The sequence below is a fragment of the Nicotiana sylvestris genome, chromosome 1 (assembly GCF_000393655.2).
Source record: "Nicotiana sylvestris chromosome 1, ASM39365v2, whole genome shotgun sequence".
Lineage (NCBI taxonomy): Eukaryota > Viridiplantae > Streptophyta > Magnoliopsida > Solanales > Solanaceae > Nicotiana > Nicotiana sylvestris.
In genome coordinates this window covers 47,294,606-47,308,546 of record NC_091057.1, presented here as the reverse complement: position 1 = coordinate 47,308,546, position 13,941 = coordinate 47,294,606, and the positions used below count along the sequence as shown (strand labels likewise).

General features: G+C 41.6%; 1 protein-coding gene across 1 annotated transcript; it reads right to left on the bottom strand.

Annotated features, from left to right (window-relative positions):
* Positions 1-12,508: 12,508 nt before the first annotated feature.
* On the bottom strand, positions 12,509-13,738 carry LOC104218394 (uncharacterized). The gene has a single exon (XM_070147458.1). It carries the CDS (start codon positions 13,736-13,738, stop codon positions 12,509-12,511), a length of 1,230 nt encoding a protein of 409 aa, XP_070003559.1.
* Positions 13,739-13,941: the final 203 nt, after the last annotated feature.

Below are 13,941 nucleotides of genomic sequence, written 5' to 3'. Positions count from 1 at the left end.
ACGGACTAAGTGTCCCAAACATTTTCAAAAACCAAAATGAAACCTCCCGGCAAGCCACAATAGCAGAAATAGATACTGAGAAATTAGTTAATAAGGGATCGGGGCTCTAACTCTTACAACGACCAGTCGGGTCGTTACATCCTCCCCTTCTTAAAATAATCGTCCGTCCTCGAACGAGTATAGAGACATACCTGGAGTGGTAAAAAGATGAGGGTAACGACTGCGCATATCCTGCTCGGTCTTCCAAGTCACCTCCTCGACCGACTGACCCAGCCACTCAACCTTTACTGATGCAATGTTCTTTGACCTCAGCTTTCGAACCTGTCTGTCCAAAATAGCCACTTGCTCCTCAACATAGGATAGATCTTTGTCCAACTGGACTGAGCTGAAATCAACACATGAGATGGATCGTCGTGATACTTCCGGAGCATCGAAACATGAAATATCGGGTGAACTCCTGCTAGGCTGGGAGGTAAGGCAAGCTCATAAGCAACCTCCCTAACTCGCCGCAACACCTCAAAGGGACCAATAAACCTTGGGCTCAGCTTGCCCTTCTTTCCAAAGCTCATAATGCCTTTCATAGGCAAAACCCGGAGCAAGACCCGCTCTCCGACCATGAATGCCACATCGCGAACCTTCCGGTCCGCATAACTTTTATGTTTAGATTGGGTTGTTGATCGGGTCCAAGCCTGTACTACTATTGAGTAGCGAGGATAGTCGATGCAGTTTTACCCAACAAGGTCGGGATCGAATTCACAAGGAGTTAATTTATTTAGAGTTAGGTTTATATCTAAGTAGAGATGCGGGTTTTGCTCTTAGTTGCACTTCCACAAATGGTTGGTCTGTTTTCTACTTCTACTTCTATTCTATAGCATGCAGTATTTGAAACTAAGTACAATATTTTTGTTGGTTGTTTTCAACGATTTGAAGGGACTAGGGTAGTGACTTCCGCCTAGGTGGATATCTAACGGGTAGCTAGAATATAGGTAATCATGTAATTAATTGGGGTCGTAATATAGCTATCACACCCGGGTACTCACTCTATACCTCTCAGTAGTTTGAATGATTTTGCCCAATTTGGTTTTCTCAAGTCCAAATGGGTATTAATGCAATTCAAGTGATTTTAGCTCAAGTCCGGTATCACTATCTCTAGGTTTAACCCTTTAATTGGGGCTATCAATTTCTTGAGTTCACCCCAATTCCTTTTTAGCCTAGTTTTCCTAGACTTAGTCCCTCTTTCTCTGTATCGACCCAAACCGATAGGTCGCGACGGGAACCCGGTACCATAGTCAACCGAGTACCAACATAATATATCTTTTCATGTCATACTATCATAAATAACTGAGCTGGAAAGGCTGTAGGTAGAATACAACAGGTAATGTCAACTTATACATAAGACATATGGGCCTCTAAGACCAAAATAACTACTTGAACACTGAACATAGGCCGATAAGGCCATACAATCTTTTACGTATATGACATCTGTCTACAAGCCTCTAAGAATACATAATTTTCATAAAGTTCGGGACAGAGTCCTGCCATACCAAACAATACACATCTAACTTATACTAACCAAACAAGCAACTTCGAAGCAAATGGAGCGCACCAACATCTTCCGCTGAGCTGATAGCCTACTTGGAGAGCTCTCGACCTGTCTATCGGGATCTGCGGGCATAAAACACAACGTCCCCAGGCAAAAAGGGATGTCTGTACGAATAATGTACTGAGTATGTAAGGCACATAATAAGTACATAACAGACATGAAGGAAATATTGAGTAAATGACTCCACCTGTAAGTCTGAAAAGCTTTGTATATCATGAAATAATTATAGTATCATGCATATGTGTATCAATGTCATGTCGTGCATATGTATATATTTCATAAAATCATCAACCTCTGAGGGCATCCCATCATATCATCTTGGCCACTGTGGACAAAATTATCAGCGTATACCAGCTAATCAGGTAATGGTATGTATATAATGCCATAACCTTTCCCATATCCCATATACATATATATACATGCATATATATGCGTATATAATATCATCTGGTCATGGGTCAATGTACATGAATGCAATGCATGAAAAGTACGTTAATAAAATCTTTCGGAATGTCATAAGACCATTTTGCCTTTGAGTAATATCATAAAGTAAACTCTTTCAACTTTTGTATTTTTCTTAGACCCATGAACAGTTGATAGAATAATATGACACATGGGGAATTAAGAATATAGGCACCCCTAGTATTTTTAAGAATAGAGTCATTTATGAAAGTTGCGTATTTTGCTCGTTTCATTTGTATCGTATGGATCATGGCAAAAGAAAGAAGGGATAACCTTAACATACCTGGATCGATTTTGTTGATAATTCCTCTAACATACGTCTCTTGTGATAAAACACGTAATGACAGACCGAAGTAGGGGAAAAATCCGTATGATATTCTTGAGAAAGATTGTATCGGGCTTTCTTTGAATTAACATTTCACGTTTGGACATTGTAGTATTTAAGAGAATTTCACGTTTTGGATGTAAGGGAATTTCACGTTCTGAACTTTCACGTTCTGAGTAAAGAGGAAGCAACATGCTTGACTGCTAGTGTATTGGGAATGTTGAAGGTGACAAACTTGAAATGATAGGCTTGTTGGCTTTTCTTAGGGAAATGCCAACTAGAAATGTAAACTCTGAAAGTTGTAGGGCAGACGGTTTGGAGTAATTTTTCCCGTTTATTGGTCATCTCTTTTTAGAGGTATTGAATATATTAAAGTAAATATTGTGGCTTTTTGCCACCTAAGTATAAGACTAGTAAGAGTCATTCTCTTATTATTGTGGCGTTTTGCCACCTAATCATAAAACTAGTAAGAGTCGTTCTCTTACTATTGTGGCTTTTTGCCACATGTAATTTCTATCCACTTATTAGTTAACTGGATAATGTCATGTTATCCGGTAATTAATCAATTACCCGCATAATTTAAAAAATTATCTCAACTTAATTAAAATATTACTCTTTTGTAATATACCTTGTACACCTTACTAGCATGGTCATGTAGTACCTTGTATGACACTAGTCCATAAATACCGGATATTTTAGCTCGGGCCGTATTTTACCCCAAAATGCCAAACTTTAACGAAAATTTATTTTCTTTGACTTGCTTCCCCTTTCACCTTCAGGAATTTACTCATCACTTGTGAAATAGCATAATTCTTATGATCTCCAAATAATCTTTTACTTGGACTGATGTCAATTACCTTACGACAAATTCAACGTGCAATACTACAGGGTGCAACATCATCATAACTTAATGTTGCAAAGCGTAACATCACCGTAATGTAATACTGCAGGACGTAACATCATCATAATATTGCAGGGTGTAACATTCTCAAGCAGAGACTAAGTCGTAAAGGCATAAATTAGAATTTGCAACTACTAATTCAATAGTTCTAGCAAGAAGTAGGCTAAAAATCACTAACCCATACACATTCAAGCCCTAAAATTCAAGACCAATTAAATACCCACATTACGATTGGGTCACAACCCTAGCTATGGATTTAGCTACTCATGAAAATAACAGAAATCAAAGATAAAGAGAAGAGAAAATCCATAATACTAAATTAAAAGATGAAAATTTAATGTTATAAAGCAAATCTTGTACAAAATTGCCCAAATAGGAAAAACTAGTTGTCCCATGTGCTCAGCAAAACATAACATAATCTAAAAATGTGAAAACAACTATTCATACTAGGATAAATTTTTCACACAAAAATGCCCCTGTGGAGGTTTCGCGGCCGCATAATTCTGACAGTGGCCACACACTTACTTTTGCGGCCACGTAATATTGAGCGCGGTCCGCATTTCTTTACTTCTGAGACTGGGCTGGAACTTGTTTCGCGGACCTCGTATTTTTCATCGCGTCCGCATGGGCGATTTTTGCGGCCGCGTATTCTTGATGCGGACCGCTTTCTTCGTTTTTGCATAACTTGCAAAGTCTCTGATCCTTAGCACACAATGTCAGCAGAATTCCAAACGCGGTCGCGCCAGTAATTTAGCGGCCGCATCTTTCTGTCGTTGTCTACGCCCATGCTTGTTCTCAAAACCATTTCTCTAAATCTCTACTTCGTGGTCCACGAATTATGGCCGCCTCAGCGTTGATCCTTACGCGGCTGCACTTTTATGTCGCGGTCTGCGCTCTTATCCCAGTCTTGGATTTGTTCAAGTTTGACTCCTTTATGAGTTGATTATGGCTTCTTTGGCTCATTTCGAACAAACCCTGCAAGCAAGAACATTAAGTTAGTTTCGGGAATACCTTCACGCATTTTGACCCAAAACCTAAGTAAAAGATAGCAAATAATAGGCTAAAATCCTTACTTATCAACTCCCCCAAACTTAAGCTTTTGCTTGTCCTCAAGCAAATAAGGTAATTCCCACCTCCACAAGAATACGAAGGGAAAATTTCAGCTGTCCTAAGATGTCTTCATCAAGCATCAATTGGGACTAACAATTACCCTCAACACAAATGAATTATCAACAACACAAAACCTTTTGAGTACCATAGTTTTAATGCAACACTAAAGCATCAAGAGTTGACTGAATTCGCCAAGGAAGCTCGCTCTATTACGTAGGTCGTTGTGGAACCCAAACTCTTTCTCCTCTACTCTTCATAAGCAAATCTCACTTAAGAATTGTAGTACTCAAAACAAGGATTGTGAAGAAGTACACTCGTTTCTCACAAGGGGATGTCACAAGTCTGGCTCTAAGTACCATAAGCTTGCCCCTTATGTGAATCACCACTAATGTAAGCTCACTCAACTCGAAATTATATAGGGCTTTTGCGGGAATGTAATGAAGGCTTTTGGATCAAGGTAGGATTTATCGATCTATGAAGGTTTCATCTTTCCTTAAGCACTTCATTCTCTCGTTTCGACTCACACTTTCTTGACTCTTTGAGTCATTTTCTTTTTCCTTAGGGGCACTAGAGAGACACACTGTCACTTTTTCTTGTTCATGACGATGATTTTTCTCCTTTTCTAATCATTCCATGCTTTTCATCATTGCATTCATTGAATCACTTCACTTTTCTATCTTATTCACTTTCTTTTTGGCTTTCATTGGCTTTTTGGCTTTTCTTTCTTTTCTTTTGACTTCCCTTTTCTTTATTTTCTACCTTTTATCACTTTCACATTCCTCGTCTCTCCCCCAAATTTATGTTTTTGTTGGGTGCCAAGAGAGGGTCATTATAGAACGGATAAAGGCTTGTATCATGGTTATTAAAAGAAAAAGGGATTCGGCTCAACGGGGTTGACTAGGGGTATCATATTTGGTAGGCTATGGATGCTTTCAAGTTTCAAATTGGATCAAGCAGAGCCTATAATCATTTCTCAAGTCGAGCTACACTTAGAATTTTTCCTAGACAAACATTCAGGGCAAGTTCTAGACTTATTGTCACAGGACTTGGACTTACAATTTAATACCTCACCTCACAAGATGTTGGATTTCTAAAGAGAACAGAGTCGAGGGCCCACAACAACCCTAGCTAAGATTGAGCATCACAAATGGCTCCAAGAAGTCACTCGATGATTGTTTAGTTAACACAAGAGTCTAAAGGTCACAACTAGAACTATTCTTTGAAAGTTAACTTGTTTCTAACCATAAGGTCGAAGTTAAATGTGCTAGTCCCAAGTGAAGCTTGCCTGAGACACTTTTATTCACTACTACAACATATCAATGCAAAAAGAAAAACGGAGTAAGAAGGTTGTCACGCCATCCATCGTCAGGAAGAGCCACCCGATTCACACAACATACACCTTTGGAAAGAACCGTGGCATTAAGAAAACCAAAGGCTTATTGTTCACAAAAATATAAAAAAGAAGCTAACACCTTAAAAAGAAACTACTAAAGGAAATAAGAAGTTATGAAGTAAAATTACGAAAGAAGTTATGAAGTAAACTACTTAAATCAAATTGAATATATACAAAATTAAAGTAAAGCGAATATTTACATAAATGAAAATGAATATATACATCAAACGGTAAAATATATACATACCAAATGTGAAAGTAATAAATATATACATACCAAAAGTAAAATAACAAGAAGTAAAGATAAAAGAAAAAATAGTCTCATAGTTATTACATACAAATGTTATCCAATTATCACCAAATCAAAATAGACCCCCCTCCCCCCCCAAAAAAATAAAAGATAGTATTGTCCTCAATGCTAATATCAAAACAAAATCAGGGAAAGGGTTAGAGAGTAAAGAAAACTCCCTATGTGGTTTGCATCGGGTTCGGCAAATGAGTGGGGTCCGCGGACTGCATAGGATCAGCAGCTCCCTCCAGGTCCTCTAACTGGATCTCCAAATCTGACTAGGGGACCACGGGGTTGTAGAGTATCTGAATCATCTCTGCAGCAACATGTGTAGTGGCAGTTGGCACCTCAAATTGGCCAGTTGTTGGTGCCTCATGCGTTGCTACTTGTGTTGTTGGGACGTGCTCCTCCAGGAGCAAGTCTAGTGGGATGTCTCCAGCAGAAGTGAACCTCTCTACATCCTTCTTCAGCTGCTCCACCGACTCCTTTGAGGCCCGAGTCTTCTTCATCTTCTTGACTTGCTTGCCCAGATCCTTTATAGCCTTGCCATGATATATCTAAAGTGTTCATGATCTTTTTCTGGTTGTCCAGGAGCTTCTTCTTGTTGTCCAGGAGCTTCTTCTGGTTGTCCAGAAGCTCCTTCAACGACTCCTCTACTGATGAAGGTACCTGAGGCTGTGCTAGGGCTGACTGAACTGCTACTGTGCTGGATAAGACAGACAATTTGATGTAGTTGCCTGCATCCAGTTATTGATGCTGGATAAAGTCTGAGAAACCTACAGTGCAGTCTGAGGTTAAGTGGAAGAAGAGGGCACAGACAATGGCATGGTGATGGATAGCCTGGATGAAGGAGGAGGTATGGCAGCTGAAGATCCCCCTGCTGTGGAAGGCTCTGACCCGACAGCCACTACCCCTGGCTCTTCAGACTGGCCAGTGGAGATAACGGCTTTACCTTTTGCTTTAGGGTTGTCCGATCCTTTGGTGTTATACCAGGAGAAGGGCTTCTTTGGCTTTGTCTTAGGGTCATAGATCTTCTTCTCAACTCCTTGGTCCTCGAAATACATGGTGAGGAAGTTGGTGTAGGGGTAGGATCTTTCTTCCTTTCCAACTGCCTTTGTGATGTGATAGTACATGAGGTTCCCCACATTGATAGGATACCCCATCGTGATGGAGTCTATCAAGACATACCGTGTGAGTGGTAAGATATTGTCATGCTGACATGGATCCAGCCAGCTGCATACAAATGTGGACCACCCTTTGGCTTCAAAGCTGAGGGTGTTTCTAGCTATTGGGACTCCAACTGTGAGCCATGACGGTGTCATCCCTGGGGTTAATATCACTGCCAACCATGGATGAGTTACTTCACCAAGTTCCAGCTTCTCCAAGTATTCCACGGTTTCCACATCCTCGAAACCGACATATTCATTCAACGTGTGGCCATTAAACCGGATCTTCAAATTTCAGACTTTTGTCACAATGGTGCCCTTTTTTATGTAGGCAACATTTGCATAGAACTCTTTGACAAGGTATTCATTAGCATCCGGAACTTTGCTGGTGAACCATTTCCACCATATTCTCTCCTCAAACTGCCTCGTGACATTTGGATTGTGGGGAAGAAGGTCTCTCTCTATGAAGTGTCTCTCAAGGGTGAGTGACCTTTGGGGCCACCATTCTCGGAACTTCTGATAAGCTAATTCGCTCACAAATCTATGTTGCCACACCTCCGGTTTTCTTGACCTTTCCAAACCCCAACATTAGTATCACCCCCTCTCCCGTCATCCGGGACCTTGTCATCATCAACATCAATAGGGACCGCTGGTGAGTCGAAGTTGTAGCATGTGAGGAAGATGATGCCGAAGCCTCACTACTTTCCTCTGATCCATCAGACGACTCAGAAGAGGGTGTAGGTTCATCTCGTAACTGGAATTTCTCCTGGAATTGTGTGGGGACATGAGTTGGCCCAGAGTCTCCTTTCGAAGCTTCCCAGGAAGGGACATACTCACTAGTTCTGAATGGTCCACGGCTCTATCTGCAGCTTTGATTGCAACTCTCATCTTGCCAATTTACTTTTGTGCTGTTTGGGGTATTTTGGTCTTTCCTTTGCCCCTGCCTTGGGAAGGTTCTGCCCTTCTTTTAGATGTATCACCTCTACCTCTTGAGCGTACCATTGTCTGCAGCAAACAGGTAGTGAAAGATCATTAGAATTGGGCTTCAATTAATCCTTAAAGAAATGCAGATGAAATGAACACAGTGCTTCTCAGAACATGGCATCGTTGACCGCTAAAAAGTGAGTGCGGCCGTGGAAGGGCCATCGCGAACCGCGTAAAAATGGGTGCGGCCGTGAAGAGGTTGGGTTCAGAATACCAATTCTCTAATCATGGTTTTTTGTGGACTGCGAAATAATGGGCGTGGACGCAAAAGACGGAACGTGGTCCGCATAAAAGTGAAAGCGGCCGCGGAAGCAGTTATCAAACTCTCTGAAACTCAATAATGTGGACCGTGAAATTTAGGACGCGACCGCTTAAATTCAAATGCGGGCCGCGGAAAAGTCACCACGTCCGTGAACATGCATCCATTCTTAGTTCTCATAAATTAGGAAACGTGGACCGTGGAATGCGAAGTTCAAACAAATCGGGCCCTGATGAACATTTGAAACCTAGGGTTTTCACTAAGTGCAAAAATTAGTGTAATTAACATGCATAGTTAATAACTCTATCCCCCCATTAGGCATGTAAAAATTACCCACATGAATTTAAGTATCAATTTAAGATAGTATTCAAACCCTAACTAAAAAGAAAAAATTAAAACAAAAAGAAAAGAAGAGCAAAAGATAAAATGAATGCAAGGATTTGAGCAAACCAGTTGTGAAATTTAGTGGAAATTGGACTCTTGATTAGTGTGAAATGAGATTGAGAGCCAAATGAGATGAAGGTGAATAGTGCTATAGTGTGGGGAAAATTTGTGGTTCTAAAAGTGTAAAAGTGTTAAGGACCTTCTATTTATAACAAATAGATGGGGACCCACAGCCTTACCTGAGCGCGGTCCGCAAAATTCTACCGCGATTCGTGCTTTTTACCTTTATACAGAGCTGCTGCAAAAACCTGGACGCGATCTGCGAAAAAATGGACCCGGCCATGAAAGTCACTGCGGTCCGCCAAATTATGAACGCGGATGCAAACTCAACTTCAGAGAGCTGTTATTTTGATACGCATCCGCGAACAATAGGTGCCACTGCATATTGCTAATGCGGACCGCGAGATTTTTGGGAGCGGTCCGTGAAATTCCCCATACTTTGGCAAATTTTCCAGCTAAAGTCCTGCACTACACAAACAATTCCTACATAAACTTCACAACCAGTTAGTCCAAAACAAAGCCTAAACTAAGAAGAAAATCAAAAAGAAAAAAGAACACATGGGTTGCCTCCCAAGAAGCGCTTGATTTAATATCGCGGAACGACGCATGTTACCATCATTCACTTGAAATGGAGCAATGCCACATCGTGGCCATCATCAACTTTGCCAAGGTAGTGCTTCACTCGATGCCCATTGACTCTAAAGATCTCCCCATTCTTGTTTTTAAAATCTAGAGCACCAAAAGTAGTTACATGCACCACTTCAAAGGGACAACTCCATTTTGACTTTAGCTTTCTCGGAAACATACGTAATCGAGAGTTTAATATGAGAACAAGGTCGCCTTCTTTGAATTCTTTATTCCGGATATACTTATCATGTAGGTATTTCATCTTGACCTTATACAATGATGAACTGGAGTAAGCATGAAATCGGAACTCATCAAGTTCATTCAATTGCTCCACCCGAAGATTGGCAGCTACATCCCACTCTAGGTTCAACTTCTTCAACGCCCACATGGACTTATGCTCTAATTCTGCCGGGAGGTGAAATGCTTTATCAAATACCAACCGATACGGAGACATGCCAATTGGAGTCTTGTAAGCTGTTCTATAGGCCTATAAAGCATCATCAAGTTTCCATGACCAATCAGTCCGGTTTGCATTGATAGTCTTGGATAGAATACTCTTGATCTCCCTGTTGGAGACCTCAACTTGTCCACTTGCCTAAGGGTGATAGGGGGTTGATACTTTGTGAGTGACACCATACTTGGAGAGTAAAGTGTCAAAGGCTTTGTCGCAAAAATGAGAACCCCCATCACTAATGATGGCCCTTGGGGTGCCAAACCTTGTGAATATGTTTTTCTTCAGGAAGGCCATCACACTTTGTGCTTTATTGTTGGGTAAAGCCACAGCTTCACCCACTTGGAGATATAATCCATAGCAACAAGAATATAAGTGTTCTCACGTGAACTAACAAATGGATCCATAAAGTCGATAACCCGCACATAAAAAATGTCAATCTCAAGGATGGTAGTGAGAGGCATCTCATTCTTCTTGGAAATCCCACCAGCTCTTTGGCATTCATCACACTGCTTAACAAGTTCGTTAGCATCTTTGTACAAGGTAGGCTAATAGAATCCACAGATTAGGACCTTTGTAGCAGTTCTCGCCCCACTATGGTGACCACCATAAGGTGAGGAATGGCAAGCTTCAAGAATACCCAATTGTTCTTCTTCTGGGATACATCTTCGTATAACACCATCGGTGAAAATTTTAAAAGATAAGGCTCGTCCCAATAATAATCCAAGCAGTCCGATTTGAGCTTCCTTCTTTGGTTTGAAGAGAACTCATTCAGGACAATTTCGCTCACAAGATAGTTGGCCACATCGGCAAACCAAGGCGTCCTGGTCAAAGACATGGAAATGAGTTGTTCATCCAGAAATGAATCATTGATCGCAAGGCCATTATGGGGCCTCCCCTCCTCTTCTAAACGGGACAAGTGGTCCGCCACTTGATTCTCACTCCCTTTTCGGTCTATGATTTCAAGATCAAACTCTTGTAGAAGAAGTACCCATCTCATCAATCTAGCCTTTGAGTCCTTCTTACTCATCAAGTAACGAAGCACCACGTGATCGGTGTGAACAATCACTTTGGTACCCATGAGGTACGGGCGAAACTTTTCAATAGCAAAGATAATGGCTAAGAGTTCTTTCTCGGTCACCGTATAGTTGACTTGGGCATCATTCATGATCTTGCTAGCATAGTAGACCGAATGGAATATCTTGTTGATTCTTTGCCCCAACACCGCTCCTACCGCCACTCACTAGCATCACACATGAGCTCAAATGGTAAGCTCCAATTTGGTGCGGTAATGATGGGAGTGGTAGTCAACCTATACTTGAGTATCTCAAAAGCCTTCATGCAATCATCATTAAACACAAATTTGGCATCTTTTTCCAACAACTTGCACAAGGGGTTCACTACCTTTGTGAAATCCTTGATGAACCGACGGTAGAACCTGTATGCCCTAGAAAGCTCCTCACTCCTTTTACGGAAGTAGGAGGAAGAAGTTTTGATATCACTTCAATCTTTGGTTTATCCACCTCAATACCATTCTTGGAGATCTTATGGCTAAGGACAATGTCCTCCTCGGCCATAAAGTGACACTTCTCCCAATTAAGTACTAAGTTAGTCTCTTCACAATGTGCTAAAACTTTATCAAGATTGCCCAAGCACTCATCAAAAGAATCCCCCACAACAGAGAAATCATCCATGAAAACCTCGAGGAAGTCCTCCACCATATCCGTGAATATTGCCATCATACACCACTGAAAAGTATCTGGTGCATTACACAAGCCAAACGACATCCTTGAGAATGCAAATGTACCATACGGACAAGTGAAGGTGGTCTTCTCTTGGTCTTTAGGTGCAACAAAAATCTGGTTATACCCGGAATACCCATCCAAGAAGCAATAATAAGCACGTCCGCCTAACCTATCCATGCATACCCTCCAACCGCGACAGTTCTTGTAGGGATCAACTCATTGTTGTCATTTGTAATCACAGTCATGCCCCCTTCTTCGGGACACATTGTACCGGTGAAGTCCATGAACTATCAAAAATGGGGTATACCACCCCAGCATCCAACCACTTGATAACCTCTTTTTTGATAACCTCTTGCATGGCCTCATTCAACCTTCTTTGATGTTCCACGGAGGGTTTGGCATCTTCCTCCAATATGATTTTATGCATGCAAAAGGCGGGGCTTATACCCCGAATATCCGCCAATGTCCAACCTATTGCCTTCTTCCTCCTTTGGAGCACCGCAAAGGTGGTATCTACCTGCACGTTAGTTAAGCACAAGGAAAGAATAACAAGTAAAGTGGAACAAGGTCCTAAGAACTCATACCTGAGGTGTGACGGCAAAGGCTTCAACTCTAATGTGGGAGGCTCCTCGATTGAGGACTTTGTTGGTGGAGTCTTCCAGTTCTCAAGGTCCAAGGAAAGTTTCTGGGGATCATATGTATATGAACCCATTCCTTGTAAAGCTTTGACATATTTAGAAAATTGCATTTCAATATTCAACTAAGCCTTCATCCTCAATCACATCATGGGTCAACAACACAGCTTCCAAAGGGTCTTCCACATTAATCACAGTACTTGTGTCTTCAACAATCACCTCGGTCACAAGATCCACAAACGAACATACTTCGTTGCTATTGGGCTGCCTCATTGACTTGCAAACATGGAACACAACTTTTTCATCGCACACCCGGAAGGTGAGCACCCCTGCTTCCACATCAACTAAGGCCTTCCCTATAGCTAGGAAAAGTCTCTCCAATATGATCGACACCTCATAGTCAGCCTCACAGTCAAGTATCACAAAATCTGTGGGAAGTATGAATTTGTCGATCCGAACTAGCATATCATCAATGATCCCCAATAGCCTCTTCATTGTCCTGTCCACCATTTGTAACCTCATGGAGGTGGGCCTTGGCTGCCCAATCCCCAATTTGTTGAACACAGAATATGGCATCAAGTTAATGCTTGCCCCCAAGTCGCACAAAGCTTTGGCGATATTGGCACTACCAATAGTGCACGAGATTGTAAATGCGTCGGGGTCTTCCAGCATTGGAGCCATGGAATGTACAATGGCACTCACTTGATGCGTCATTTTAATCATTTCACAATTCATGGATCTCTTCTTTGTTACCATGTCTTTCATGAACTTGGCATCTCCCGGCATTTGTTCTAGAGCTTTAACCAAAGGCACAGTTATGGACAATTGTTTTGTCATATCAATGAATTTCTTGAACTGATTCTCATTTTTTTGCTTTGCGAGCCTTTGAGGATATGGTGGAGGAGGCCTTGGCAAGGGAGCCTTGGCTTGGGGCACTACCATTTCTGGTATGTCTATCACGTGTTTCATAGATGGGTTCACATCATTTTGTGTCTCCTCCACGTTGTCATCAATGTCTATCCTCACTTCATCATTCCCATTCTCATCATTCACATGCAAATCATTTCTCGATTCATCATCATCTTGCACCAACACATCATCACTCACAACCTTTCTTGGATTAGCGGTACTAGCAACTCCACCCCGACCACTTCTTGTAGTCACCGTCATCCCATGGCCCGTATTGTTCCCACCCTTCGAGTTTACTACCGTATCACTTGTTAGTGCCCCCTTAAGGCGAGTATTCAAAGCTTGAGAAGTTTGGCCAAGTTGGACTTCCAAGTTGCGGATGGAAGTGTTGTGGGAGGCCAATTGGGCATCGGAGTCGGCGTTTTTCTTCATCATTTACTTAAACATGGATTCAATCCGTCCTATCTCATGATTGGATGAGCTAGGACCTTGTTATGGATATGGAGGAGGGTTGTTTGGTTATTGATACATCGGAGGCCTTTGAAAGCCCGGCCCCCGATCCCCTTGATTATTGTTGTTCCAATCCCCTTGATTGTTATTACCTCCCCAATTACTATTCTTTTTGCCACCCCAATTGC

Bases quoted from the DNA above. Each gene is read 5' to 3' on its own strand.
- LOC104218394 (XM_070147458.1), bottom strand. From the start codon at position 13,738: ATGATGAAGAAAAACGCCGACTCCGATGCCCAATTGGCCTCCCACAAC.